This window comes from Camelina sativa, chromosome 8, assembly GCF_000633955.1.
Source record: "Camelina sativa cultivar DH55 chromosome 8, Cs, whole genome shotgun sequence".
In the NCBI taxonomy this organism is placed as follows: Eukaryota; Viridiplantae; Streptophyta; class Magnoliopsida; order Brassicales; family Brassicaceae; genus Camelina; species Camelina sativa.
The window spans coordinates 26,369,677-26,396,357 of NC_025692.1; the positions used below are offsets into that span (position 1 = coordinate 26,369,677).

General features: G+C 34.5%; 6 protein-coding genes and 1 pseudogene across 8 annotated transcripts; 1 reads left to right on the forward strand and 6 right to left on the reverse strand.

The window, feature by feature from the left end:
- Positions 740–3,248, forward strand: LOC104708760 (monodehydroascorbate reductase 2-like). Its single transcript, XM_010425383.2, has 10 exons — positions 740–878; positions 1,124–1,195; positions 1,283–1,334; positions 1,440–1,520; positions 1,598–1,716; positions 1,808–2,027; positions 2,125–2,243; positions 2,328–2,453; positions 2,545–2,685; positions 2,770–3,248. Exons 1-10 carry the CDS (start codon positions 825–827, stop codon positions 3,091–3,093), a joined length of 1,308 nt encoding a protein of 435 aa, XP_010423685.1. The 5' UTR covers positions 740–824; the 3' UTR covers positions 3,094–3,248.
- LOC104708762 (subtilisin-like protease SBT4.15) lies at positions 3,080–6,813 on the reverse strand. The gene is made up of 12 exons (XM_019228850.1): positions 6,715–6,813; positions 6,511–6,602; positions 6,334–6,431; positions 6,105–6,251; positions 5,923–6,028; positions 5,717–5,840; positions 5,248–5,646; positions 5,057–5,157; positions 4,735–4,971; positions 4,540–4,648; positions 4,246–4,459; positions 3,080–4,107 (listed from the first exon to the last, which is right to left on the reverse strand). The coding sequence occupies exons 1-12, from the start codon at positions 6,811–6,813 to the stop codon at positions 3,533–3,535; spliced, it is 2,301 nt and encodes a 766-aa protein (XP_019084395.1). The 3' UTR covers positions 3,080–3,532.
- On the reverse strand, positions 7,102–10,382 carry LOC104708763 (GDSL esterase/lipase At5g03610-like). Its single transcript, XM_010425385.2, has 5 exons — positions 10,190–10,382; positions 9,887–10,096; positions 7,966–8,243; positions 7,580–7,886; positions 7,102–7,487 (listed from the first exon to the last, which is right to left on the reverse strand). Exons 1-5 carry the CDS (start codon positions 10,251–10,253, stop codon positions 7,267–7,269), a joined length of 1,080 nt encoding a protein of 359 aa, XP_010423687.1. The 5' UTR covers positions 10,254–10,382; the 3' UTR covers positions 7,102–7,266.
- On the reverse strand, positions 13,545–15,100 carry LOC104708764 (GDSL esterase/lipase At5g03600-like). The gene is made up of 4 exons (XM_019229139.1): positions 14,907–15,100; positions 14,504–14,778; positions 13,987–14,293; positions 13,545–13,904 (listed from the first exon to the last, which is right to left on the reverse strand). The coding sequence occupies exons 1-4, from the start codon at positions 15,088–15,090 to the stop codon at positions 13,699–13,701; spliced, it is 972 nt and encodes a 323-aa protein (XP_019084684.1). The 5' UTR covers positions 15,091–15,100; the 3' UTR covers positions 13,545–13,698.
- LOC104708766 lies at positions 18,120–19,748 on the reverse strand (annotated as a pseudogene).
- Positions 20,136–22,441, reverse strand: LOC104708767 (GDSL esterase/lipase At5g03610-like). Its single transcript, XM_010425388.2, has 5 exons — positions 22,258–22,441; positions 21,940–22,164; positions 21,231–21,505; positions 20,663–20,969; positions 20,136–20,555 (listed from the first exon to the last, which is right to left on the reverse strand). The coding sequence occupies exons 1-5, from the start codon at positions 22,319–22,321 to the stop codon at positions 20,350–20,352; spliced, it is 1,077 nt and encodes a 358-aa protein (XP_010423690.1). The 5' UTR covers positions 22,322–22,441; the 3' UTR covers positions 20,136–20,349.
- On the reverse strand, positions 24,356–26,679 carry LOC104708768 (GDSL esterase/lipase At5g03610-like). 3 transcript variants are annotated; one of them, XM_019229185.1, is made up of 5 exons: positions 26,445–26,677; positions 26,131–26,343; positions 25,995–26,059; positions 24,826–25,132; positions 24,356–24,743 (listed from the first exon to the last, which is right to left on the reverse strand). In XM_019229185.1, exons 4-5 carry the CDS (start codon positions 25,115–25,117, stop codon positions 24,550–24,552), a joined length of 486 nt encoding a protein of 161 aa, XP_019084730.1. In that variant the 5' UTR covers positions 25,118–25,132; positions 25,995–26,059; positions 26,131–26,343; positions 26,445–26,677; the 3' UTR covers positions 24,356–24,549. The 3 variants fall into 3 exon arrangements, with proteins under 3 accessions (XP_019084730.1, XP_010423691.1, XP_010423692.1); XM_010425389.2 differs by lacking the exon at positions 25,995–26,059 and having other exon boundaries at positions 26,445–26,675; XM_010425390.2 differs by lacking the exons at positions 24,356–24,743; positions 24,826–25,132 and having other exon boundaries at positions 25,140–26,059; positions 26,445–26,679.

Here is a 26,681-nt window from a genome sequence, read left to right on the forward strand (position 1 = left end):
TGTTGTAAAACACTTGTGGACTCCATAGACCGGCCCGCTCACAGTCCGTTAGGACATGGCCTTACGGCCCATTTACTGTCCGCACATGTACGGTCCATCGGCCATTGCTTCGCGGCCCATGGCCTATCTTATGTACTCTATTACTTTATGGGCTTTAGCCCTTGTACTCTACTATATATATGTAACCTCATTCGATTATCATTAATGAGAACAAGAGATTTCGTCCCCTAAACTTTCTAGTTTCATAACATACATACTATTCTTTTTGCCCTATCGGGGGTTTTCTTGTTTTAACTGTCCAAAAGTTATTATGAAATTGGTTCAAATAAAAAAATTAACCAAACAACTCCTTCAAAGATATTTTACTTTATTCGTCAATTTGACTAGTGGGCTGCTGAGAAAGTAGAATATTGATTTCTTTCTCTTTGCTTTGTGTAAATTAAAAAAAAAAAAGTCTCCAAATGGCAAATATGAAAGGTATCAACAAACCGGATCGTACCAGAATTTAAAATATGAATTGTCCGTTTCACATCGACCAAAGATCTGTCGCGCTGTAAGTAAGACTGGGGTCTGGTCAAAGAAATATCAAATATTATTAGACGCAGATTTTGATTTCGATTTCGGTTTCGGTTTCTCCACGAAGCGGGATAATCTAACGGCTTAAACAGTGTCACGTGTAAAGATTCCTTCTAGATAGAACAAAGCCGTCTATAAAAACCCCCCACCTGACCCAATCACGTTCCTCCGATCCGAGAAAGGAAAGCTAAAAAGACAAAAACTGAAATTAAATTAAAAAACAAAAAAGAGACGATTCGATCGCGTCAATGGCTGAAGAGAAGAGCTTCAAGTATGTGATCGTCGGAGGTGGTGTCGCCGCCGTAAGTCTCTCTGTTCTTTAGTTTATCGGAATTGTGCTTTTATCTCTTCGCTTACGAATCATTACTACTGTATAGTTCGCTTTTGGAATCCTCATCATCACTTGAGAAGTTTCACTGATTGTATCTCTAGTCTCTAGATCTAGAGATTTTTTTTTTAGTGTAACTGATACTTAAGAACTAGGAAGTATGTCTTACTTAATTCAGTTTTGTTCTTGTTGTTGTTTTGGGGTCTTCTTGATTCACAGGGATACGCGGCTAGAGAGTTTTTTAAACAAGGTGTTAAGCCTGGTGAACTTGCCATCATTTCCAAGGAACAAGTACGTTTCCTAAAAAAAGAATTTATTTAGGTTAGCTTCTTCCGGATTCTTGTGATTTATAATATTGGTGATTTTTGTGTTACACAGGTGCCTCCATACGAGCGTCCTGCACTTAGCAAAGGATATATTCATCTCGACAGTTAATATTCGTTCCTACATCTTTGTTGATTTACATCAATTGAGTTTTAGTTTTATTATGTGCTTTGTTTTTTTTTAATTAGATTATCGTTTTCATGGTACACAGATAAAGCTACACTTCCGGGTTTCTATGTCTGTGCTGGAAGTGGAGGAGAGAGACAGTTCCCTATGTGGTACAAAGAGAAAGGTAGGAGTGTGCTTTTGATTACACAATCTCTGTCCTTGCTCTTATGTGTAATATTCTACGTGCTCATGTTTTTGCAGGTATTGAGCTGATTTTGGGAACAGAGATTGTCAAAGCGGATCTTGCTGCAAAGACTCTTGTTAGTGGTACTGGACAAGTCTTCAAGTACCAAACTTTGCTAGCTGCAACTGGTTCTTCTGTGAGCACAACAAACTCTCCCTTTTGGAATGTTCCATCCAAGTCTTTCTTTTTTTGGAATCTTGTTCTAAAGAATTTGTTTAATTGTGCAGGTCATAAGGTTGTCAGATTTTGGCGTCCCAGGTGCAGATGCTAAGAATATTTTCTACCTAAGAGAACTAGAAGATGCTGATCACCTTGCTTATGCAATGGAAGTTAAGGCGAAAGGAAAGGCTGTGGTTGTTGGTGGTGGTTACATTGGTCTTGAACTCAGTGCTGCTCTGAAGGCTAACAACCTCGACGTTACCATGGTTTATCCAGAACCTTGGTGCAGTAAGTGAACACATTTTAAGCCAAACCACTAACATAGAATTCTCATCGCTCTTTCTTTGCTTAACATCTTTCCTTTTTGTTTTGTCTTTGAAAAAAGTGCCTCGGCTTTTCACCGCTGGCATTGCTTCCTTCTACGAGGGTTACTACGCCAATAAAGGAATCAACATTGTCAAAGGCACTGTTGCATCTGGTTTCAGTACCAACTCAAATGGAGAGGTTAGCAATTAACATCATTATTCAAACTTGATAGTGTTTGCTCTTGACTGCTTCAACAGTATCGCTTGTTGCTTAATGATGCAGGTCACTGAGGTGAAATTGAAGGACGGAAGAACATTAGAAGCTGATATCGTGATCGTTGGCGTCGGTGGTAGACCGATTATATCACTCTTTAAAGGTCAAGTTGAAGAGGAGAAGGGTGGTTTGAAGGTTTGTGTGATCTACATTCTCCATTATTCTGCAGTATCATGATATATAGCATCTGAAGTATATAATTATTGTAACTCATCTTTGATTGCAGACTGATGCGTTTTTCAAAACAAGCGTCCCAGATGTATACGCCATTGGTGATGTAGCCACCTTCCCAATGAAACTCTACAACGATATGAGACGCGTTGAACACGTTGACCATGCTCGCAAATCCGCTGAACAAGCCGTTAAGGTAGTGATAACAAAAAGTTTCTCCTTCCAGTCTTCAAGTATAATATGAGTGAGTTGTATTGAATCGATTTATATGATTTTGTAGGCAATAAAGGCTGCAGAAGAAGGGAACTCGATTTCGGAATATGACTATCTTCCATACTTCTACTCTCGAGCTTTTGATCTCTCATGGCAATTCTACGGTGACAACGTTGGAGAAACCGTAATGTTTGGAGACAATGACCCGAAATCGCCTAAGCCAAAATTCGGGAGCTACTGGATTAAAGAAGGGAAAGTGGTTGGAGCATTTGTAGAAGGTGGAACTCCTGAAGAGAACCAGGCAATTGCTAAGGTTGCACGAGCACAACCTTCAGTTGAAAGCCTTGATGTTTTGGCTAAGGAAGGCCTTTCCTTTGCCACCAAGATATAAAACAATTAAGCTAGTGTGAAGGCTTTGAGTTTGAGTGTCTTCATGTCATTTAAGCTATTATGATAACAGAGTGGGACATTATTTGTTATTGGTTTGGCTCGCTTCTTCACATTGTTTGGTTCATGAATAAAATTGTAAGTCATTCAATTCCCCTTCTCCAATCTTTTCTTTCTTCACATTGTTTGGTCCATCAAACTTGTTGAAAACACTCCGGATTGGTCATCAAACTTACTACCTATTCAGTTCAAGTTTTTTTTATTTTGTCCTTGACATTTGAGTTTTGTTCCATAAACATATATATACAGTTGTTATTATTCTCCCAAAAATTATTACCTATTTTTAGTTCAAGTTTCAGCTCCACTAGACTTAAAAAAAAAAAAAAACACTATAACAATGTTAAAAGACAAACAATGATCTAAAAAAAAGGGTCTTGTCTTTCTTAATTGTAATTGTTACCTGATCGGAACAATAGAATTGGACTTCTCACAAGATGGCCTCTCGAATCATCCCATTCCACAGAAGCAGACACAATCCCTCTCATTATCTCATCCCAAACTCCATCAATCATAACCTTAAAATTCTTCTTCTCTCCAGGCCTCTCGAAACTCATAGCCTTAGGCACAACCTCAACTCTCAAACCTTTCGGTGCCCAAACCTTAGCCACGTAGTTCGATGGTCCGTATCCGACGTTCGTAACTGATCTGTAAAAAACCTCTGACACTTTCGTATCCGTGGAACTCACTTGCTTGTGCATTGACGGGTAATTTAACCCGTCGGATCCTAACCCTCGTTTGTAATTCTCGCATCTGTATTCCGTCTTCGTCGTGTTGTTCTTTTTACCAGCGATTAAAAGTCCGATGGTTGTGCTGTTATACCCTTCTTTACAGAGGAATCTTAGGTATGCGTCCTCTGCGATGTCGTAGACTAGACCCGGGTGAATCGCTCTTCTCGGGTTTATTTGACCCGACCCGTAACTCAATTCTGCTTCGTCTCCTTTGATCCTCATTGGAGTAGCTGTAACGAGTGTAAAGATTGGAACTTTCTGTTAGTTCTGAGTGTAAAGGTTGGAACTTTCTGTTAGTTGTGACTTGTGACTTGTGAGGAGTGTAAAGGTTGGAACTTTCTGAAGTTTTGTTTGGTAATTTAGGTTACCTGTAGTCATAAGGGCGGATTTGATTGCAGCTGGAGACCAATCAGGATGGAATGATTTGACATAAGCAGCTGCAGCTGCTGCGTGAGGACAAGCCATTGATGTTCCTGACATTATGGTGAAAAGTGTTTTTCTATTGTCGTCTGAATAACCGGTTACAGATGCTAGCTTCGAGTATGCCGCGAGAATGTTTAGTCCGGGGGCTGAAATGTCAGGCTGTCGAAAAAACCGGGATCAATTGAAATCACTTGGAGAAGCCTTGAGAACAGAAGAGATAGAAAGGGTGAAGAGAATACCTTGAGAATGTTGGGGCTGATTCGTTGAGGTCCTCTTGCTGAGAAAGAAGCAATTGAAGGAGCTACCATTTTGGTTGTTTTTGTCTTAAAGATTACTGCTTGAGGATTTCTGATAAGTTTGAATGTGTGAGGAACAACACCAACGAAAAAGAGGAGTAAGAAGAGAGACATAGAGAGACGAGTTCGACTGATTACTTGGTGGAGTTGATGTATTCAGAGATCTTTGTACCGTCTTCAAAGAAGACATAAGAGCCAGCAATGACAGTTGAAGTGGCCATATCAGTCGGTTCAAGAAGTTGAACGATCACACCAGCTCCTTTTAAGCTTCTCACTACATGGTCTTGACCATTGCCTCCTTCTTCACGTCCTGCTTCACAGTAAACTACCTTTCCCATCACTTTATCTTCCCCTAATGTCCCGGACTCACATGTACTGTATAAACACTCACAGCCGTTTTAAAAGACTGTAGAAATCTGAGAAAGATTTAGGCTTTTGTTCTGTTATTGAGATTGATTACCTAGGCTCTCCATAGCCTCCTGCAGATAAGTTAGATGCAAGCGTACCGCTTGTTAATGGATACATTTTCTCGCTTGGAGAGAATCCGTTTAGAGAGATTCCCTACAGAAGAGATCTTGAACTCTTATCTTACTCGCCATACAAGCAAGATCAAGAAGATGATACTTAAGTTCTTGACAGAGATATACTCACAGATGCGGTGAGACCATTGCCAAGTTTGACAACAGTTTCAAACTTCCGGTCGAGTGAGTTGGCCGCGACAGTCATTACCCACGGCGCAAGGTTGGAAACCGTAAAGAGACCTGGCCCGTTATTGCCTGCAGAACACATTGTCAAGATCCCTTTTTTCATTGCGTGAAACGCTCCAATCGCAATTGGATCTTCGAAAAACGGAAGCGAGGATCCTCCGATTGAAATCGATATTACATCAACCCCATCAGATATAGCTTCGTCGAATGCCGCCAACATGTCCATGTCTGTACATCCTGATTCCCAGCACACCTTAATTTGAAACAGAGCATAACGTGTCTTCCTTCTGTTCCAAGAAACAGAGTAACAATTGAACAGAAAAAAAACAAACCTTATAAGTGGCTATTCGAGCTGAAAGAACACCTCCACGAGCCGTTCCGTTTGCAATTCCGAAGAGGCTAGCGTTGGAGACTGAAACGCCGGCAATTGTGGAAGATGTGTGAGTTCCATGACCGTCGTAATCGGCAGGAGAGTCTCCTTTACCATCAGGAAGTCCCTCTTGATCAATGTGGAAGTACTTTGCGCCTATCACTTTACTGTAATCCAAAACCCAAATTAAAGAAAAGAAAAAGAGAGGTTGCAGAAACAGAGGATGATGGAGAAACAGAGCATTTGTACTTATTGCAACGAGTGAAGTTGTTTCCAGTTACACATTTTCCTTTCCATTTAGCTGGAGGAGGACCAACTCCTTTGTCATCGAAGCTCGGTGAGTCAATATCGATCCCTTATCACAAGAACAAAAGGTATTATAAATCCGGTTTTACCTATATCTTCAGATTTGAGTTCTAAGTTTACTTTACCTGTGTCAAGAACTCCCACAATGATATTACTCTCTAGTGCTACACTTCTTTTGTATTTAGACTCAACAAACCCTAGAAAGTCCCATGATCTTGTCGTGTGAAGCTGTCTTTGAGTGTTCTTGAACACCGATACAACTCCATCTTCGCCTGCATAGAAACAAATCAAGAAAAGAACAATCACTAATCACATTTAAACACAAATTTTTTATTTTACAGGTTTGTTATATACGTGATAGCTTCTCTGCTTCATGAGGGTAAAGCCTTGCAGCAAATCCATTGATGTTCTTCCCATAGCTATATATTTTAACTTCTCTTGCTTTGCTCTCGCTGCAAAAGAAGTATACAACTTCGAATAAAAAATTCAGATAAATCAATGGCTATTCTATGAGTAAGAGCTGGTTCTTACTCTCCGATCACTGTCAATAGAAGATTATGATGGTTTTCTGCGGCTTCAACATGAGAATTCTCAGTTGCTTCTCCCATGTACACGATGTAAGGCTATGAAGACAGAAACAGAACAAAATCATGAGAGATTTAGTAATTTAAAACCATTGATCTGCTCATCACAGAACACATGAACACACACTCTTCAGTCTTACATTATTATTACCTTTCTCTCATTGTTTTCATCTTCCGTGGCTGCTATAAAAGCGGTGTTAACAAGGCAAAAACAGAGTATAAACAACCGCAAATGCTGATTCGAAACCATCTTTTTGGATATTGAGATTAATTAAAACTGAGATTTGCTTTTTGTTAATTAAGAAGAAGATCTACACTCTATAACGTTAATAAATCAAAGAGAACAATACTTAACAGCCACTAATCTTTTAAACTGTTTTCTTATGCTAAGTAATTAGCATAACTGCATAAGACTGAGAGTCCTTTGGCTTGTTATTAGGATCGTGTTCCACCTTATTTTTCGGTTTATTAGTTACACATAATTAATATAGTTTTTTTTGTTTCTCTTAGTGAGATTAATTAGGGTGTGAATGAGTAATAGAAATGAACAAGTTTAGAGATTTTATTAGTCACATAATCTTTAACACACACAAACACAAAATGAATGAAGAGATACTGAAGAACCAGAAACAGAGAGCTAAAACATTGAGCTCCATAAGAAGAAACCTAAGAGAAAAAAGTGTGTTTATGTTTGTTTTGTTTCTCACGCTTTAATCAAAGACGCGGTAAGACTTTCTCGTAAAACCGAGTAAACCGATCTCCATCCTTCTTCGGTAGGGTGAAGTCCATCCCAAAAGAAAGCAGATTTAGGATCATCACATACCATGTACTTCTTCACTCCCTTCTCATCCACGCTTCCACAGTTATACTCACGGCTCACACCTACGCAACACGGCTTCAACGGACTCTCAAACCTCGTACTCCCTAAAATTTTCCACATAACCAATAAGACTTTTCAAGAAAAGGTTGTTTAAAGGACTAAAAAAAAATGCAAGAAATGAAAAGTTGCATTGTACCTGGATTAGCTCCTTTGTTCTTGAACACAGTCAAGAAAGCATTGTAGAGATCAAGAATAATGAAAGTCGACTGCTTGGTCTCGCTGTTGAGCTTTGCCACAGCTTGTTGCAATAAGTTGTTGTGGAGGTTGACTAAAGCGTTTTGTGTCTCGTTACAACGCTGGAACGAGGATAAGACGGTGATGGGAGGGAGACAACCAAGCGGCTGCAGCGATGGTACTGCTATCTTTTTCACTCCCAAAGCGTGGATCCTCCTCAAATTCACCTCTGTTTGATCCACAACTTGCTTTATGAATGCTGGGAACTCCTGTAAGATGCAACGAATTAAAAAAAAAAATGAATATACATGTAAACTAAAATTATATAGAATGTTTTAATGATCTTACAGAGGCAGGGCGGTTTAGGGCGATGAAGTTAGAGTAGTCGTTGCCTGCGACACTGACGAGAGCAACGGAGGAAGTAAGCTCGGAAGGATAATAGATGTCGCCGGCGGTGAGAAGGTTCTGGAAGATATCGATCTGAGTGGTCATGTTTGGCAATGGAGTCTGAGTGTTGAACACTCCGGTTCCACCGTACGCAAAGTTCATACCGTATTGTAAACGTTTCTTTCCCGCGTAATCTTTCCAGAAGTATGGGATTGGTGACTTTATACCCACGAATTTTGCTATAGTAAAAGGAAAACCAAAATTATCCATGTTTAGTTGTTTTAGTAGAATTAACTTAAAACAACGAGGACTATTTGACTTCACAACCTCAATATGTGACAAGAATATGTCACTTGTTACTTTGTTAGATTATAAATTGATTTAAATATAGTATCCCAAAACTTAATGCACTTCATCGTTGACAATATGCAAATCGTAATATTTTTTTCATCAATCCTAAGAAGTTTATATAGAAAGACTATTGACAATACATAAGACTTTTTCTGAAATAATGTTCATTAAACTATAATGTATGGTACTTTGACAGCGCATATGTTGGTGTTTAGCTTTATAGTCTTTTTATATGATAATAAAAGAGATGAAAAAAGAAAAGCTTGAAGTGTGTTGCTTTGTTGATGCTAAGTGGTGCGCTATCATGATTCATGAGAGTATAACAAACATAATAATAAAAATAGAAAGGTTTAACCTTTATGACGAAGATATATAAAAGACAAGTAGAGAAAAATAATAATTTGATAGCACCGAATACAATTCATGAACAAAATATATATAGATACGTGTTAGGTGTTATAGCATACCAGAAAAGATATAAAAGTTGCTGTGACCTTACTAACGTGTTAAACTTTAAAAAAAAATGTAAATTCTTTTTTTCGTTAAGATTCATTATGGTTTTTAAATGATGACAATTGACAACGTATACGTAAAGAAGCAGAGTATGAGTATCGGTATGTTTCTTGCCATAATAATACATTTATCTTATACTTACTATCAAGTTTATACTTTTATTTAATCCTTCCAACGTATAATATTTACATGATGCGTGTGTTACAATGAATAGTTATTAATAATTTTATATATAGTAAACTGGTAAATGTTCGAACTAATTTTCCCTTTACCAACCAAATATTGAAATAAATTCGAGAACAAATTAAAGATTCAACATCCCTAACTGGCCACGAAGGTAAACCAACTCCTGTAACTAACACAAGATAAAGAAATGATTCCTAAATTTCTCAATTAGTGCATCGAGACTTAAAGACATACTAAGGAATATATATGATTATATAAATATAAAAAACATGTTACAAGGAAAAGTTTTATAGGATAATAAAAAGGAGAATATAAATAGTTTTTGAGATTAATAAACACAAAAAGAAAGTAAAAAAAAAGCTTTAATAAAAAGCAAAGTACAACAAGAAGATGGCGAGAAGAAAGAAAGCAAAAGTGAGTCGCGCACTGGATTAACACTAGACCACTCTTCCATCATTGATTTTTGGACCTTATTTAAATATACGATTTACGTCTCATCATTTTCATACATCTATACTGTTATAACTTTAAACGATGCTAAAACATCGATTAGTTAGGTACTTAAACACTTATCAATCATTTACTTACCCATTTCCGCATATTGTATGTATATCCTAAAAGGCTAACACTAAAGTATGTCAAGTAATTACACTATTACAGCAGGAGACTTTTAATGTTGGTTAGTAAATAAAATTGATTCTGATTTAAAATTTTTGTCAACAAATTTGATTAGGAGTTTAATTGAAATAATTATGAAAACAAGATTCATATATATTTCATATAGCATAAGGATGATATATTCAGTTAAAAGTTTTGAAGAGGAATAGTTTACCTAGAAAATCGGTGGCGACGCGGCCATCGGAGAAACGGCCGGCGGGTTTACCGGGGAAAGTGATACCATAAGGGAATTTCCAAGAACTAGCGAGAGACTTCTTAATGTTTCCTGTATCGGCATAAGAATCTCCGAACACAAACAGCTTCGTTGGTCTAAATGCATACAAGTGATGATTTTGATTGGAACCCTCCACTCCGTTGATTTCTCCTGCATAATTAAATAAAAAAAAAATATTAAAAATTTTGGTTTCAAGAAATTTGTTGTGATGAGAGCTATAAGATGAAACGTAAGTTAAATTACCAAATAGGAGCGAAGTTAATAGAAAGAGGAAGAGGGAGAAGAAGAGTTTGAACAAAGGATCCATTTTTCAAGATTCAGAGCAAAGAGTTCTCTTTTAAGTTTTAACGACCAAAAAGGAAAGGCGAAGGGAGAGAGAGAGAGCGAGAATGTGGAAGAGAGAAGATGGGTTTAAAAGAGAGAATTGAAATTGAATCGTGTTCTCACTAATGTTCTTTGTGGCTTTATATAGTAGTAACCCACTAACCATTAAGAGTTGATTGTGAAACGACTACGATCGGGTCAATTTTTGTATCTTTTATATTCTTTGTGATTTAGTCGTTGTTCAAAACAAAACAAAAAAAGTCTGTGTTTTATTCAATTTTGTTTTGAACCATTTGAGTTTCTTAATTATCTTTGTTTAATGTCTGAGTGTGATTACTATTACAATTGGGATAAGAGATATAATAATGGCCTTAGTTGGTATAGAGTTGTTTGTTTCAATAAAAAAAAAGAAAAAAAAGTTGGTATAGAGTTCAATAGATTTTTTTGCCGAAATTGACGGGACGTTAAATTCTTTTTTAAAAATAATTTATTTGGCGTTTTAATGATATACTTTAATAAGATAAAGAATTACATATATATATATATATGTATATCAAAAAATATGTATATGTATATTTTATTGAATCGTCTTATAATAAGAAAAATCTAGATCACAGTTTTTTTTTTGTGCAAAATCTAGATCACAGTTTAATCCTTAAAGTTGTGGAAAATCCAATTCAAATTTTTATTTCTTAGTTCATTTTGATAATTTTTACTACAGTTAGTATGTCAACGTCACCAATCTATCAAATGTATTTGTTTGAAGCATGAAGACTATCTCGTAAGTTATACTATTTGTCATCACACGGTACGACTTCAAATTTGTAGGCTGAAATTATAGTTCTTACTTCCGTAGAATAACTGTACATATCGTTATTTAGCTTAAAATCTTATGTTGAAGAATTAAAGACCAAGACGTGGACGCGTACCGTAAAAGTAGAACTCAGACTTTGGTATTTTTTTTTTTATCCACGTCAATTGAATATTGGCATACCCTCATTGATTATTAACTATCTTTAATTTTTTTTTTTTTTTTTTTTTTGATTTATTGTCCCCACAACAACGAACGTGTTTATTAATTCCTCGTATGTTTTCTGTATTATTACTCCAGTGGGTTTTGATTTTTATACTTTTTCCAGGTTTTCATAGTTCGGGAATATAATAACGAACCAATCATATTTACCAAATACCACTAACATATATATTTTAATCAAATAGGCTTAGATTATTCCAGGCAAAACTCCNAAAAAAAAAAAAAAAAAAAAAAAAAAAAAAAAAAAAAAATCATATTCAACACACGTGAGGGTTTAGATGTCCAGCCCAGCCGCCCTATATGAAATTTAAAGAAAATATATTGTAACTATCAGTAGAGAGAGACACTATTGTAATTTTTAAATTACCATCCTCTCTTGCTTTCCGAGTTCTTCAAAGTAAAAACTCGATACAGAAAGAAGTAAACCAAATATGAAATATATGAACCGAACTACAAAGTCCAATTAACTTATTTTCTTAAAAACGCTTCAAATAAAAGATAAATTAATTTGAATCAAATACATATTGTAGTATCTTTGTATTGCCAATACATTTTTGGGGTTTTAGATAACGAGAAGTGATTTACACTTTGGTCAAAAACTCGGTTAGAGGTTTGCCTAACACTGAGTAAACCGATCGATCTCCATCCTTCTTGGCTAGGGTGAAGGTTATCCCATAAGAAATCAGACTTAGGATCTTTACATAATTAAGAGTATACTTCTTGACACCCTTCTCGTCCACATGCCCACAATCACCTTCGCAACACGGCTTCAACGGGGTTTCAAATTTGGTGCTCCCTACAATTTTAACGAAAACCAATCACACAAAACTCTTAAAATAACTACACTCCCATTTAATCAATGCAAGCTGCTGTTTTAAAAAAAAATAACTACAGTTTTTAAAGGATCGAATTTGAAAATCTGTAATGTTTTTTACTGTGAAGTGATAGGAATAGTCATTGCCGGCGCAACGCTGACGAGAGCGATAGAAGAATTAAGGTTAGAGGGAGAGTAGATGTCGCCGGCGGTGAGAAGCTTCTGGAATAGCTATGATGATTAATATATATAGAAAATTAAGAGCGAAAGGAAGGGTTTAATCAAAATGTATTGCAAGATTTGGGGCAAAAGCTTCTCTATTCTTTGTCAAGGACGAAAGTTTATACATCACGTATTCTGTATAAACTTCACAATTTTACAATAATAAATAAACAATTTATACCCAAAAAAAAAAAACTAGTTAATCTTTTTTTTTTTTAAGACAAAACTAAGGTTTAAGTATTTTATCTGATGAACCATTATGACTTTCAAATCGTATCTCCCTTTTTTTTGGTAAATAAGAAAATCAGTTTTCCAAGTAAGAAAAGGAAGAATTTTTAGAAAGATTTGGAAGTCTTATTAATTTATCACAATTTTTAGTAAAAGTTTAATGTATAAGATCATATCTAATTTAGATAAGACAACAACTTCTTTGAGACCGCCATAATCAAATGATAAACCAAAAGTTATTTTAATCATCACCACCTCACCACCATTCTCCAGATTTAGAATTCAATCCTAGAAGATTTTGCATATTCTTGAATTGACCACCACCAGTTCATTCACCAATATTATTCTCTAGATTTAGAATACATTACCACCTACACATATTCTTATAAGTTAGAATATTTTTTCTCATATAAACCTATCAACCCTTTCAAAAAACCTCAAAAAATTATTAATCAAAATGATGAATGGCTTCTCGTGCTTTTTGTTTGTCATGGTATTATGGGTTGGATCGAGTGATGCGAATCTGTTTGCAAAAAATTTAGTCCAATTTAGGAACTCTCTTAATCCTGGAAGACAAATCCAAATCTCTTGTACTTTAAACAAAAAGCAACCATTTCAACTTTTTATGGATCCTGGACAAACCTACGATTATAAGTTTCATGGTATGTTTGTTCTAAGAAACAAAATGGATTGTCAGTTAACGCAAGGGCTACTTGGAAATGTTTCGTTTAGGGCATACGAAGGTGCTAATGGTGTATTTGATCATGGTAAGCAAAATTTTTGGGATGTTAGAGAAGATGGAGTTTACTTTACACATGGTAAAGAAATACCAAAATTAGAGTATAAATGGATACAAAAATCTTTCATTTCATCTTTGTTTTAACTGTAATTTCCTATTTTCTGTTATTGAATGAAAGATTGCAATCATATTTCAAAAAAAAAGTGAAAAACTCTCTTTGTCCAGGAAAATAGTTTGTCATGATTATTTGTTTCTCGAACAAAGACGATCGAAGCATCCTTTATCTAGTCGTGGACAAACGAACTATTTTTCATTCTTTATAAGTATCCTTCATAAGAACAAATCCAAAGTTTCAGATTGCATTTCCGGGTTTTAAATACCAACAAGTGGTTTTACGGTTTGGTCTTAGACTCGGTTAATGGGTTCCCTAATACCGAGTAAATCGATCTCCATCCTTCTTGAGTAGGGTGAACTTCATCCCAAAAGAAAAAAGACTTAGGATCATCACATAAGGTATACAACTTTTCACCGTCCATCGATCGCCCACAAAAACCTTCGCAACACGACTTCATCATCGGGGTTTTAAATCTCTTGCTCCCTACATTTTCACAAAACAATCTATAATTGTAGGTTTTGATATTGAAGATCAAACGTGAAACTCTTGTTACGTGAATTTTCACCTTTGTTCTTCAGAACGGTCATGAAGGCGTGATGAATATCAATGATAAAGTAATGCTGCCCCTTCTTCATAACCCTAGACTGCTCGTTGAGCTTGGCAACGACTTGTCTCAACAATTTATTGTGGAGTTCCACCAATGCGCTTTGTGACTCGTTGCAACTCTTGAACGATGATGCAGAGGTGTAGGAAGGGAGGCATCCGATTGGCTGCAGCGATGTTACTGCTACCTTCTTAAACAGCAGCCCACTCAAAACTATCATATTAACGTGTAAATGATCCACGACTTCCTCTACTAATGCTTTCATTCCCTGCATGCAAGATTTAATGAGAAGATAAATAATAATAACCTGACAAAAAACGTTTTAATGCTTCAATTTAATTTTTTACCCCTAAACCGATGTTAATTAATGAACCAATTTGACTTAACCAGACCCTTGCCGATATAAAAGCATAGAAATAGGAACAATTTAATTACGTAATTAGCTTTGACATCTAAAAAAGATGAATGTTATTCTTACAGCCGCAGGGCGATTTTCGTCAATGTAATAGATATAGTCGCCTCCGGCGTAGCTAATGAGAGAGACGTCCGTGGGAGTAATGTCTCCTTCGACACGGCCGGCGAGGACGATGTCTACCAATAAATTAACCTGAGCAGTTATATTGGGGAATGGACTATGCGGAGAGGAGTCGACCACTTTGGAAGCCCCGAACGCAAAATTCATTCCTTTTGTTAGGGTTTTCTTTTTTCCGTGAGTTCTATAAAGATGAGGTGACTCTGCCCCTAACACTTTTGCTGCACCGACCAACACAATAGTTTCACTTTACATCCGTTTCAGTATAATAATATACTATAAGATTTAGACATCGGTTGGAAAGGTATGCATCTAATCTAAAGAGAGAGAGAGAGAGGGAGAGAGGAACCTAGTAAATCGGTGGCGATGAGACCATCACAATAACGACCGGAAGGTTTACCGGGGAAAGTGATACCGTAAGGGACAGGCCAAGCCTCTGTATCGCTCTTCGTGTTTCCGGTATCCGCGTAAGAGTCTCCAAACACGAATAGCTTCGGTGTTTTTTTAGGTCCAGAAAGCTGGTTTGAACCCATTACTCCATTACTACCTCCTCCTGCACAAAATTTTTAATAAAAAAATTAAAATTTGACCATGGGAGGAATCTTTCGTACGTGATGAGAGCTATAAGATGATATAAATTACCAAAGATGAAAGAGAAGAAGAGAAATAAGACTTTCATCAGAGAATACATTTAAAAATTAAAAATTTAGAGCAAAGACTTCTCTTATGTTTTCTTTTTGTTACAAGGATCAATTAGAGCCTTTAGAGGAATGGAGAGAAAAGATAAAGGATATGGAAGTGAGAATCTTTAGGATTGAAATTTTGAATCTGTTCTTAACTTCTTTCTAATCGGGCTTTGTTTAGAGTCTTAAGAGCTAGTAACCTTTAAAGAAGGATACGATTTTGGCGTGTGTGTTTTACGAAGGACACAAATAAATGAAAATTAAAAAGGTTGACAAATAAAATGGAGCGGAAATCGAGAGTGAGTATGTGGAGTAGATGGGTTTAAAGAAGAACAATTTGAGGATTATTAGTGTAACCAGTAACCGTATGCGTTAGAAAAGATATAACACATACGGTCACACAGTGATTATATTCATGGGGCATAATTCGGATGTGTTATTACTACTCTCTATATCAAGTGTTCGTCTGTGTTGACTAAAAATATTTCTTTGGTAAAATTCTTTCAAAGTATATTGTTCAAATCTTTTTTTATATATAATATGATTGTAAATTACCAAATAGGATAGAAGAGAGATGGATAGGGAGAGGAACTGTTCCATCAAACAATTGCAAGATTTTGAGCAAAGGCTTTTTATACTGTCTTGTTAAGAAAAACTTTGACATCATATCCTTTGTATAAAATATAAATTAATCTCATAATAAATGATTGTAATAAAACTCCAACAACTTTATTAAAAAGGAAGCTTTTAATAGCTAAAGATAAAAAGTAGATTTCAGAAATGTTATTTTGCCCAATTATTAGAAAGTTTAACCCTTTTTTTTAATGATTTTTTTTCAAGCTAAAAAAATAAAAATAAGATGGGTCTTCGTATTAATTTCTTTCAATTTTTAGTGTAAAATCTAATCAATTATTGCGAAAAAAAAAATCTAATCAATTATTAAGTTTTAGTTTTCTCAATATTTTTTTGGTAAAATATCTAAGAAAAAAAAAGCAAAAAAGTTAAGTTAAAATGGGATTTTTTATTAATTTCTTTCAAGTTTTAGTACATTTATTAAATTTTGCATAATACATTTATAAAATTTATACATAATTTCATTTTCTTTCAAAATATATTTATATATACATACATCTCAACACCTAGGTATAAGTTAAAATATTATATATTTTATATACATATTACCCCTACTAAACAAACACAACAATTAGTTGAAAAATGAGTCACCTCTCTTATTTTTTGTGTGTCATGGTTTTGTATGTTGGGTTGGGTAATGCAAAACTGTTTGGGAAAAATTTAGTACAATTTAAGAATTCAGTTAGTTCAGGAAAACAAATCAATATCTTTTGTAAATTGAACAACAAGCAACTATTCACAGTTTTTTTAGACCGTGGACAAATCTACAATTATAGTTTTCATAATGCGTTTGTTACCCCAAACAAAATGAATTGTGATTTAAGGGAGGCGAACTTAAAATTTGTAAGTATTAGGGCATATCAAAGTCCTACTGGCGCAATTGATCATGGTAAAACAAATTTTTGGGATGTTAGAGAAGATGGAATTTACTTTACACATGGTAAAGACGTGCCAAAATTAGAGTATAAGTGGTAAAACCACCAAGATTGCAGTATATAATGGTTCTAAAATATCTTTAAAGTATAATTTATTTATCGTTGTATTATGTACTATTACATATTTTCTGTTATTGGAAAAGATCATATTAAATAAAAAATCACAATAGCATTGTGACTATCTCGATGGAGTTAAAAATATTTTTGTTTAGAAAAAACAATAAATGTTGATTACATAATTTTAATTTGTAAAAATATTAAAAAAAATTATAATATATATCTTAATATAAAATGTAAGTAATTATATTAGGATAATATCTTTTGATGAGCATATATAAAGATATGAAACATAACTGTATTAGGGATTATCATTTTTAAGATCATCTTTGTTTTAAACTTTAAAATGTAGTTTCTTAACTTATCTTGTTTTTGTGGAATATAACCTAATTTGTATTTATATTTTTAATTAAATNTAAATTGAACAACAAGCAACTATTCACAGTTTTTTTAGACCGTGGACAAATCTACAATTATAGTTTTCATAATGCGTTTGTTACCCCAAACAAAATGAATTGTGATTTAAGGGAGGCGAACTTAAAATTTGTAAGTATTAGGGCATATCAAAGTCCTACTGGCGCAATTGATCATGGTAAAACAAATTTTTGGGATGTTAGAGAAGATGGAATTTACTTTACACATGGTAAAGACGTGCCAAAATTAGAGTATAAGTGGTAAAACCACCAAGATTGCAGTATATAATGGTTCTAAAATATCTTTAAAGTATAATTTATTTATCGTTGTATTATGTACTATTACATATTTTCTGTTATTGGAAAAGATCATATTAAATAAAAAATCACAATAGCATTGTGACTATCTCGATGGAGTTAAAAATATTTTTGTTTAGAAAAAACAATAAATGTTGATTACATAATTTTAATTTGTAAAAATATTAAAAAAAATTATAATATATATCTTAATATAAAATGTAAGTAATTATATTAGGATAATATCTTTTGATGAGCATATATAAAGATATGAAACATAACTGTATTAGGGATTATCATTTTTAAGATCATCTTTGTTTTAAACTTTAAAATGTAGTTTCTTAACTTATCTTGTTTTTGTGGAATATAACCTAATTTGTATTTATATTTTTAATTAAATAGAGATTTGTGAATCAAAATTAATTATGTTCGATTTCGCCATTTGCACATGATAAAAGACGGTCATGCATACTACATAAAAATTGAGCAACTGTGCATTTAGAAGATAATTTTGTTTGCCCCCACATTACTTTAACCGAGTTAAAACCATAAATGGAATTCGATTTCAAGAAATTGAAAAACAAAGGTGAAAGTAAATATCCAACAGAAACTGGGGTCTTAGATGCCAAAAAGGTAATTTTACCCCTTGGTCAAAGACTCGGTTAGAGATTTGCCTAATACCGAGTAAATTGATCTCCATCCTTCTTGAGTTGGGTTAATTTCATCCCAGAAGAAAGCAGACTTAGGATCATTACATAAGGTATACTTCTTCGCACCCTTCATATCCACACGTGCACAATCGCCTTCGCAACATGGTTTCAGTGGGGTTTTAAACTTATTGCTCCCTTTATATCCACAAACCAATAACAAAAAAAAAAACTTTTAGACTAAAGTTTTAACATTAAAGATAAAATAACGTCTAATTATGACGAAACGGTCCCCTTTGGTCCTAAACTTGTCCTCTTTGTTAAGCTTGGCCACGACTTTCTTCAACGACTCGTTATGGAGTCTCACCAAATCGTTATATGACTCGTTGCAACTCCGAAATGAGGATGCAACGGTGACACGTGGGAGGCATCCCAGCGGATGCAGCGACGTAACTCCTATATTCTTAAATTTTAGTCCGTTCATTATCCCTAGACTATACTGTATATCTTCCACGATGAACTCTACAAATGCTGGGTAGGCCTGCATGCAAAATCAAATAATTTTAGTCTATCTTGGATTTTTTTTTTTNTTTTTTTTTTTTTTTTTTTTTATTAAAAGAAACAAAATGGTCTATAGTTACATTTTCAATTTTTCACATATAAACTCAGAGAATTAACGTTTGAAACGAACGAAATTGCACTAACGTGATCCAAGGAAATATGAATGTGTTTCTTACAGCCATATTGGGGTTTTGGTCGATGAAACCATAATAGTCGCTACCGGAGTAGCTGAGGAGAGCGTAGGAGGAAGCAAGGTCACCGTCGATAGTGTAGACACGACGGGCGAGGGCAAGGTTAACCAAGAAACCTACCTGAGTAGAGATGTTGGGCGATCGATCAACCGGAGAGTCGAACACTTCAGCCCCTCCGAAGGCAAAATTCATTCCTCTATTTAATTTAATTTTATTTTTTCCGTGAGTTCTCCAGAGGTACGGTAATTTTGCTCCCAACTGTTTAGCTGCAAGCATATACAGAAAAGACTATGGTGGAAAGGAAATTTATGTAAAGTTCATATTTCAATTAGTGATGTTTATCAACATTCATATTATCATATGTTCATATTTAGGATGTAGTGAGACAGAGAGTGTGAGAGTATATTAACCTAGAAAATCGGTGGCGATGAGGCCATCAGAATAACGGCCGGAAGGTTTACCAGGGAAAGTGATACCATAAGGGGATTTCCAAGAGGGTGCATTGGGCTGCATGTTTCCCGTATCAACGTAAGAATTTCCGAATATAAACAGCTTCGGATCTTTTTTGGATTGGGAAGGCTGATTTGAATCCAATACTCCATTGATTCCTACTGCCAAAAAAAAAAACACAATTCAAATTGTGCCTTATATATTATAGAATTGATATATAAGCGCGCTATGAGACGACGGTAAAGTACCAAAGAAGAGAGAGAGCAAGGGAAGAGTTTCATCAGATAATACATTTCAAGATTTAGATCAAAGACTTTTTTTTTTGTTAGAGATAAAAAGAAATGAAGAGCAAAGAGAAAAGATGTGGAGGAGAGAACTTTAAGGTTTGCAATTGAAGTGTTCTTAATGTCTTTGTGGCCTAGTAACCTTAAAAGGAGGTGACTTGAGCTTCAAGGCTTCAATGTATGTGTTTTTCTATTTTATCATATTGAAGATCCGGAAACCGAAACCTAAATTAACTAGAGCATATGGTAGAACTACATATTTTTGCTATTGTTATGTTTAAGTGATTTAAAATCCAATATGTACATTATGAAGGGCCCTTTATATAAGTTTTAAGACCCGAATTCCCAATTATAGTACATTATATTAATTCCGTAAGTAGTATAAATGTGATTTTAAACTAGAAACAGAGTGCGTAAAGACAGAGCATAATAGTAAAGAGTGTTTTATTTCAATCTTATTTCCTTGAGTTTACACTTTTATTCTTAAACACACAATAAGAAGATAGAGGCACAGAGCCTTTGCATGGAGGAGTACTGACAGAAAGACATACTCAAAAGACGTAGAGACTAACAATTATAAAAGAAGAAAACACTTAACGATGAAGAAATTTTGAAATCTCAAGCACATTTAGGGTTTTCGATCAAATCAAAAGTGCTTTTAGGTTGTTGGTCAAAACCGAGTAAACCGCCTTCCATCCTTCCTGAGTAGGGTGAAATTCATCCCAGAAGAAAGCAGACGAAGGATCATCGCATAAGGTATAATTCTTCCCACCGTTCTCGTCCAGAGTCCCGCAATACCCTTTGCCTCCGCAACACGGCTCGTATAGACTTTTAAAGTTCGTAATCCCTAAAGTTCCATAAACCAAATACATATATATATATATATATATATATATAAGCCTTCAAAATAGGGGTTTATTTTATTTAGAATACTGTTTTTTTTCTTTCTTTTACCTGGATTCTCTCCTTTGTTATTGAGGACGGCCAAGAAGCCCTTGTAGTAGTCAAGGACAATGAAAGGCGAATTCTTGGTCTCCTTGTTGAGTTTAGCCACTACTTTTTCCAAGGCGTTGTTGTGTATGATTGTCAACGCGTTTATAATGTCGTTGCACTTCTGGTACGAGGAGCCTCTGGTGTACATGGGGAGGCACCCGAGTGGCTGTAATGACGGTACTGCTACCTTTTTCACTCCCAAGGCGTGGATACGCTTCAAATTCACCTCGATTTGATTGATGACTCGCCTCACAAATTGAAAGATGCCCTGTGATAATAATCAGAAATCAAGTTAACTATCATTTTTATCATTACTTGGTTCTAAGATTACGGTCAGGATTGGAGATTTGTCTACGTAGATTGTTAGAATCTCAAAAAAAAAAAAAAAAAATTAGGGAGTTGGAAAAGACTTAAATAGGTTTATAAATTAAGAAGATTTTAAATTCTATTAGACTATTAGTGTTCAGTTTAAAAGATATAATTGTAAGAATTTTTACTTAATTAATTATAAGAAATCGTGGTTCCTTACCAAGTTATAGCCATTGTCGGAGATGTAAGTAAAGTAGTCATTGCCAGCAATACTGACGAGGGCGACGGAAGAAGAAAGGTCGGATGGAGAATAGATATCGCCAATGAGTTTCTCGAAGACACTGATCTGATACGTCATATCCAAACCTTTAATATAAACTGTGTCGAAGACTCCGGTTCCTCCGTACGCAAAATTCATTCCATATTGTAACTGTTCGTGTCCCGCGTGATCTTTCAATTTATAAGGGATGGGTGATTTTATCCTCAGAAATTTGGCTGCACACATTTTCCAACGTAATTGTATTTTTTTACGAACAAATAGGTAAATTAGCAACACCAGTGACCATTTAATATATTAATGAACTGAAAAAAAAACAAATACAGATTACATTATTAGATAAAGATATATATATATATATATATATATATATATATATATATATATATATAACCAAGTTTTGGCCCCAAAATAAAAAAAAAAAAAAACCAAGTTTTTCCGAGGCCTAGCGCATAATACAATCAACTAGAACGTGACACTGCAAATAGGAGTAAAATAGCAAATTCTTCCTAACATTTTAGTATCAGACTAATAGTAATTATTTCATCGATCAATTCCTCGGAACTTAGTCCTCATCCGGTAGATCTATGGTCAGTACGTATTAAAAGAAGTGAAATCGATAAGTTTTAGTTACGCTCATAGAGGCACGTACCTAGATAATCGGTAGAGACACGGCCGTCACAGTAACGGCCGGATGGTGTACCGGGGTATGTGATACCATAAGGGACTGCCCATGCTTCAGATTGATTTTTCGGCAGGTTTCCGGTATCGACATTAGAATTTCCAAAGACAAACAGCTTTGCTGAACCGTATAAGTTACGCTGATGCTGCTGATGATGATGATGGTGCTTTGAGCTCTCCACTCCAGTGATGTCTCCTGCCAAAATAATTAAATACAAAATTGGTAACTTCTAAAATTAGTCATATAGTTCTACTCTAATGAAAAAAGTATAAGATAACTGTGAACTACCAAAGAGGAGAGAAGAAAAAAAGAAGAGTAAGAGTGGGACGATGAGAGTTATCATGGAATTCATTTTCGAGATTTGTTTCTTTCTTTTGTGAAAGAGAGAGTATGTGAAGGAGATGAGTTAAAAGATGAAACTTAGAGAACTGAACTTAAGGGTATTCTTATTTATAGATCCACCATACTGGATTTTTTAAGAAGAAGTTTAAATCCAAATAGGTGCAAAAAACACGTTTCGGTATAACTAAAGTTTTTTCAAAATTATATATTCAACGATAAATTCTGAAGTATCACATTCAACCTGCTAATTATAAATAGATGATCTCTTATAATTTGTTTTTATCTTTACAAGATTGAATTTTCTTTTATAACAACAATTACATAATCAAATAAGATATATTCTAACATTTAGATCTCATACCACCAACTACACTACAAGAAAACGTCTTCAAAAAATATCTATAATCAAACAACGAGACCTTGTCCTTTACGAAAGTAAAAACAACAAGACCTTGTCTTCATATATATCGTTGCGATAGCCCATTTAAAACGTGAGCCGTGGAAAAACGATGGATTTCTGATTTTGTTTGCATCAATGGCCATATGCCGCCCATATGGGAAGTGGTCGTTGTAGTAAGACGAGAGATTTATCGGGGACAGTCTTTTTAGATTGTTGTTATTGGTACTTTGGTAGTATATGAATAATTCGCATTACGAATGGGATGAAGTTTTTCAATTTCTTTTTCATATTCTCTAAAATAGTTTTATTAATAACTATATAATATGACTTGAGAAGGTTGGATTCTAAAATATATTTCTGTAATAATAGAAAAGATTCAACGAAATCAACTTGACTAATATCCGACTAAACGTTTTGCGGAAACACGACTCCATACTGAACTTTGAAAAGACAGTCACGTTTTTTTGGCTAAAGATAATACAGGCGATATATATATTAATTCCTTTTGTTTGACGTCATGGTCGGTATGGGTTAAATAAAACCACTGAAATTTAACTATTAATTATGATTAGAAGATTAAGGTTCATGGGTTCGTCCACTATTTACGTTTATTTTTTATTCTTTTCTCTGAATACATTTTTAATTAAAAAATCTCTAAAGTGACTTTACCAATTACCAATTATTAGTGGAAAGAAGAAATATTCATCACCATCTAGTAATCCATTTTTTTTCTTTCTCCCTTCTTATAGACACCAAGCAGACAGTACATCTATGGTAAATTTTTCTTCCATAGTCACATGGGAGAATTTGTCCAAAAAAAAAAACAGTCACATTGAGGAAAACCTTAGATGAAAACAAATTTATTAACCTTGTATATATAATATACAGTAGTTGGCATTTAACAATATTAAAAGTGTAAACAGATAAGCGTCACTTTTAAACAAAACGAAGTTTATATAACCCAATGATTTGTGTTAGTGTGATTGATAATTTTTTTTAATGGAATCGTAAACTATACTAAATTAATCAGAGAAGAGTAAAACTAAAGGTAAAAAAAAATGCTCTCCTGTCAACCGCACAATGTCTTTTTGACTGTGACCAATTTGTCATCCCTCGAGTTCATCGACGATGTCCAATCTTGCAATCTTGATTTCGCATGTCTTCAACTGCTCTATAACACTTGTTTCATAGCTATCATGAATTTTTGTTTGATGTTTTCTTTACGCTTTTTCATGTTTATGGTTTTGGGGAAAGCCTTTGCTTATTACCTCTTAAACTTTGAGATGTTTTATCCCCTCTTTGTAATGTTTCTTTGATTGAATAGAAACACTCGTTTGCTCAAAAAAAAAATAACTCTAACCACTTTACTTTTGTGAGCAATGAGAACTATTAAAGTGGTAAACGGTTTAACTAAAACCTTATACCGTTGTAGTATCGATCAAAGTTATTGCGTCTCCACACAAATTTAAACCATTACATATTGATAAAAAAAAAAGTTGTTACCCTTTTCGTTTTTCCTCTCCATCTCTCTTTTGTCATATGAAACTTTGTTAATAAACTTGTTATGTGGAACCAAGGATAAAAACATTCCATATGTAGTATAAAGCGATCTTTAACTAGAAACAGAGTGTGTAAGACAAAGCATGATACAAAGAGTTTTATTTCAATCTTTAAGGTTACACTTTTATTCTTAAACACAAAATAAAATGATAGAGGCACAAAGCCTTGCAAGCAGGAATGATAGAAAGACACACTCAAAAGACGTAGACATAACAAAAACACTTAAGTACGATATTTATGAAGAAATTTTGAAATCTTAAACACATTTCGGTTTTCGATCAGATCGAAAATGCTGTTAAATTTAAAACGGAGTAAACCGATTTCCATCCTTCCTGAGTAGGGTGAAGTCCATCCCAGAAGAAAGAAGACGTAGAATCATCGCATAAGGTATAATTCTTCTGGCCGTTCTTGTCCACAGACCCGCAAAGCCCTCCGCAACATGCTTTGTAAGGAGTTTCAAACCTTTGACTCCCTACATTTCCATAAACCAATTTACACACAACATAAGCCTTGGAAAATATGGATTTCAAGGTGATTTGTTTTATTTTTCTTACCTGGCTTCTCTCCTTTGTTTTTGAAGACGGTCAAGAAGGCGTTGTAGTAGTCAATGACCATGAATGTCGACTGCTTGGTCTCCTTGTTGAGATTGGCCACTACATTCTTCAACTCGTTGTTGTGTATGATTACCAACGCGTTTATAATGTCGTTGCACTTCTGGTACGATGAGTCTTTGGCGATGAGGGGGATGCACCCAAGTGGCTGCAATAACGGTATTGCTACCTTTTGCACTCCCAAGGCATGGATCCGCCTCAAATTCACCTCAGTTTGATGGAGGATTTGCTTCATGGATTTAAAGATGCCCTGTGATAAGAATCAAGAATCAAGTAAACAATCTTTATATCATATAGGATCTAAATTTACGATCAAGATTGGAGATTTGTTGTAGATATTGTTAGAAATCTCAATAGTTAAGGGAGTTGTAACTTGGAAGAGCATGAAACTTATAACTTTAACTAGTTCTATAAGAAGAATTTTAATTGTTTTTGTTTTCAGTTCAAAAGATGTAGTAATTGTTATAAATAAAAAACTTGATTCGGTCTTAAACTGAATTCCAAAAGGGCTAAAATTGTAGTTGTTAGCAGTATTACCTAGGAACTGAAATATTTTATTCATCTAAAGCATTGGTCATTTTTTAGTAGTTTTATATAGAAAAATGTTTTGTAAGTTTTTATACGCAAATAAGAGGCTGTATCTAAAATAGAGATTGTTATTTTTTCCTCTATATCTAGAGGAACTCTATTTTTTTCCTCTATAAATAAAAGAAAATATAGCAATCTCTATTTTAGAGATGAAAGTAGAGGTGGGTTGGAGCAAATTTGCCTCATTGATATATTTTTCTCTATTTATAGAGGAAAAATAGAAATGCATTGGAGATGCTCTTATAAGTTTATGCAACCATAATAAATATTTGTCATAATATATTTAAACTTGGGTTGGCTATTAACATTAACGTCAACAATACAGATTCAATTATTAAATAAAGATATAAATACAACCAAGTTTCCAATGAAACTTAACCTTTTACCAAAAAAAAAAAGTTTTTCCGATGACTAGCGCATAAAACAAAGTAACAAACAACATCTTGAACGTGACATTGATATAACATGAAATAGTTTTTTATTGTTTGGTTCAGCGAAAATACAATAGGAGTAAAAATACTAACATTTTGGTATCTGACTAATAATCTTTAGAGCAATTCCTTGAAGTTAGAGTCTTTATCCGGTTTATCTATGGTCAGAATCAAAAAGAAGTGAATAACATGAAGTTAACATTTTCGTTATGCTCATAGAGGTACGTACCTAGAAAATCGGTAGAGACACGGCCGTCAGAGAAACGGCCGGAGGGTGTACCGGGGAATGTGTTACCATAAGGGACTGCCCATGGGACTACAGCTTCCTGTTTCTTTATGTTTCCGGTATCGACTGAAGAATCTCCAAACGCAAACAGCTTTGTTGAACCGTACGAGTACTGGTGATGAGGCTGTTTTGAGCTCTCCACTCCATTGATATCTCCTGCCGAAATAAATAGAAGAAATTGTAACTTCTAAAATTAGCCATATAGATTTTAGAAGATTCATTCTAATCAGAATATATAAAAGATAATTGTGAATTACCAAAGAGGAGAGAAGAGAAAAAGACGAGTAAAAGTGGGACGACGAGTTTTGTCATAGAATCCATTTTCGAAATTTGTTTATTTCTTTTGTGAAAGAGAGAGTATGTGAAGGAGATGAGTTAAAAGAACGAATTCAAGAATATTCTTATTTATAAACCCACCATACCACCATTATGTTCAATAGAAGTTCTAAAAAATATAGTAGTATGCATGCTTATAATCTTTAAAGATTAAATTT

Bases quoted from the DNA above. Each gene is read 5' to 3' on its own strand.
- LOC104708763 (XM_010425385.2), bottom strand. From the start codon at position 10,253: ATGGATCCTTTGTTCAAACTCTTCTTCTCCCTCTTCCTCTTTCTATTA. The intron at 10,097-10,189 runs GTAATTTAACTT...TTAATTATGCAG, and splicing joins ATTAACTTCGCTCCTATTTG to GAGAAATCAACGGAGTGGAG. The intron at 7,488-7,579 runs GTACAATGCAAC...GGAAAATTTTAG, and splicing joins GAACAAAGGAGCTAATCCAG to GGAGTACGAGGTTTGAGAGT.
- LOC104708768 (XM_019229185.1), bottom strand. From the start codon at position 25,117: ATGAAGCAAATCCTCCATCAAACTGAGGTGAATTTGAGGCGGATCCAT. The intron at 24,744-24,825 runs GTAAGAAAAATA...ATGGAAATGTAG, and splicing joins AAACAAAGGAGAGAAGCCAG to GGAGTCAAAGGTTTGAAACT.
- LOC104708762 (XM_019228850.1), bottom strand. From the start codon at position 6,813: ATGGTTTCGAATCAGCATTTGCGGTTGTTTATACTCTGTTTTTGCCTT. The intron at 5,647-5,716 runs GTCTCCAACGCT...CAGCTCGAATAG, and splicing joins CCACAATTGCCGGCGTTTCA to CCACTTATAAGGTTTGTTTT. The intron at 5,158-5,247 runs GTGAGTATATCT...TCTCTTCTGTAG, and splicing joins GCAATGGTCTCACCGCATCT to GGAATCTCTCTAAACGGATT.
- LOC104708767 (XM_010425388.2), bottom strand. From the start codon at position 22,321: ATGAATTCCATGATAACTCTCATCGTCCCACTCTTACTCTTCTTTTTT. The intron at 22,165-22,257 runs GTAGTTCACAGT...TTATTTTGGCAG, and splicing joins TTTTTCTTCTCTCCTCTTTG to GAGACATCACTGGAGTGGAG. The intron at 21,506-21,939 runs GTACGTGCCTCT...AAATGTGTGCAG, and splicing joins TGTCTCTACCGATTATCTAG to CCAAATTTCTGAGGATAAAA.
- LOC104708764 (XM_019229139.1), bottom strand. From the start codon at position 15,090: ATGGGTTCAAACCAGCTTTCTGGACCTAAAAAAACACCGAAGCTATTC. The intron at 14,779-14,906 runs GTTCCTCTCTCC...TGGTCGGTGCAG, and splicing joins CATCGCCACCGATTTACTAG to CAAAAGTGTTAGGGGCAGAG. The intron at 13,905-13,986 runs GTGAAAATTCAC...GTGAAAATGTAG, and splicing joins GACCGTTCTGAAGAACAAAG to GGAGCAAGAGATTTAAAACC.
- LOC104708760 (XM_010425383.2), top strand. From the start codon at position 825: ATGGCTGAAGAGAAGAGCTTCAAGTATGTGATCGTCGGAGGTGGTGTC. The intron at 1,335-1,439 runs GTTAATATTCGT...CATGGTACACAG, and splicing joins AGGATATATTCATCTCGACA to ATAAAGCTACACTTCCGGGT. The intron at 2,244-2,327 runs GTTAGCAATTAA...TTAATGATGCAG, and splicing joins GTACCAACTCAAATGGAGAG to GTCACTGAGGTGAAATTGAA.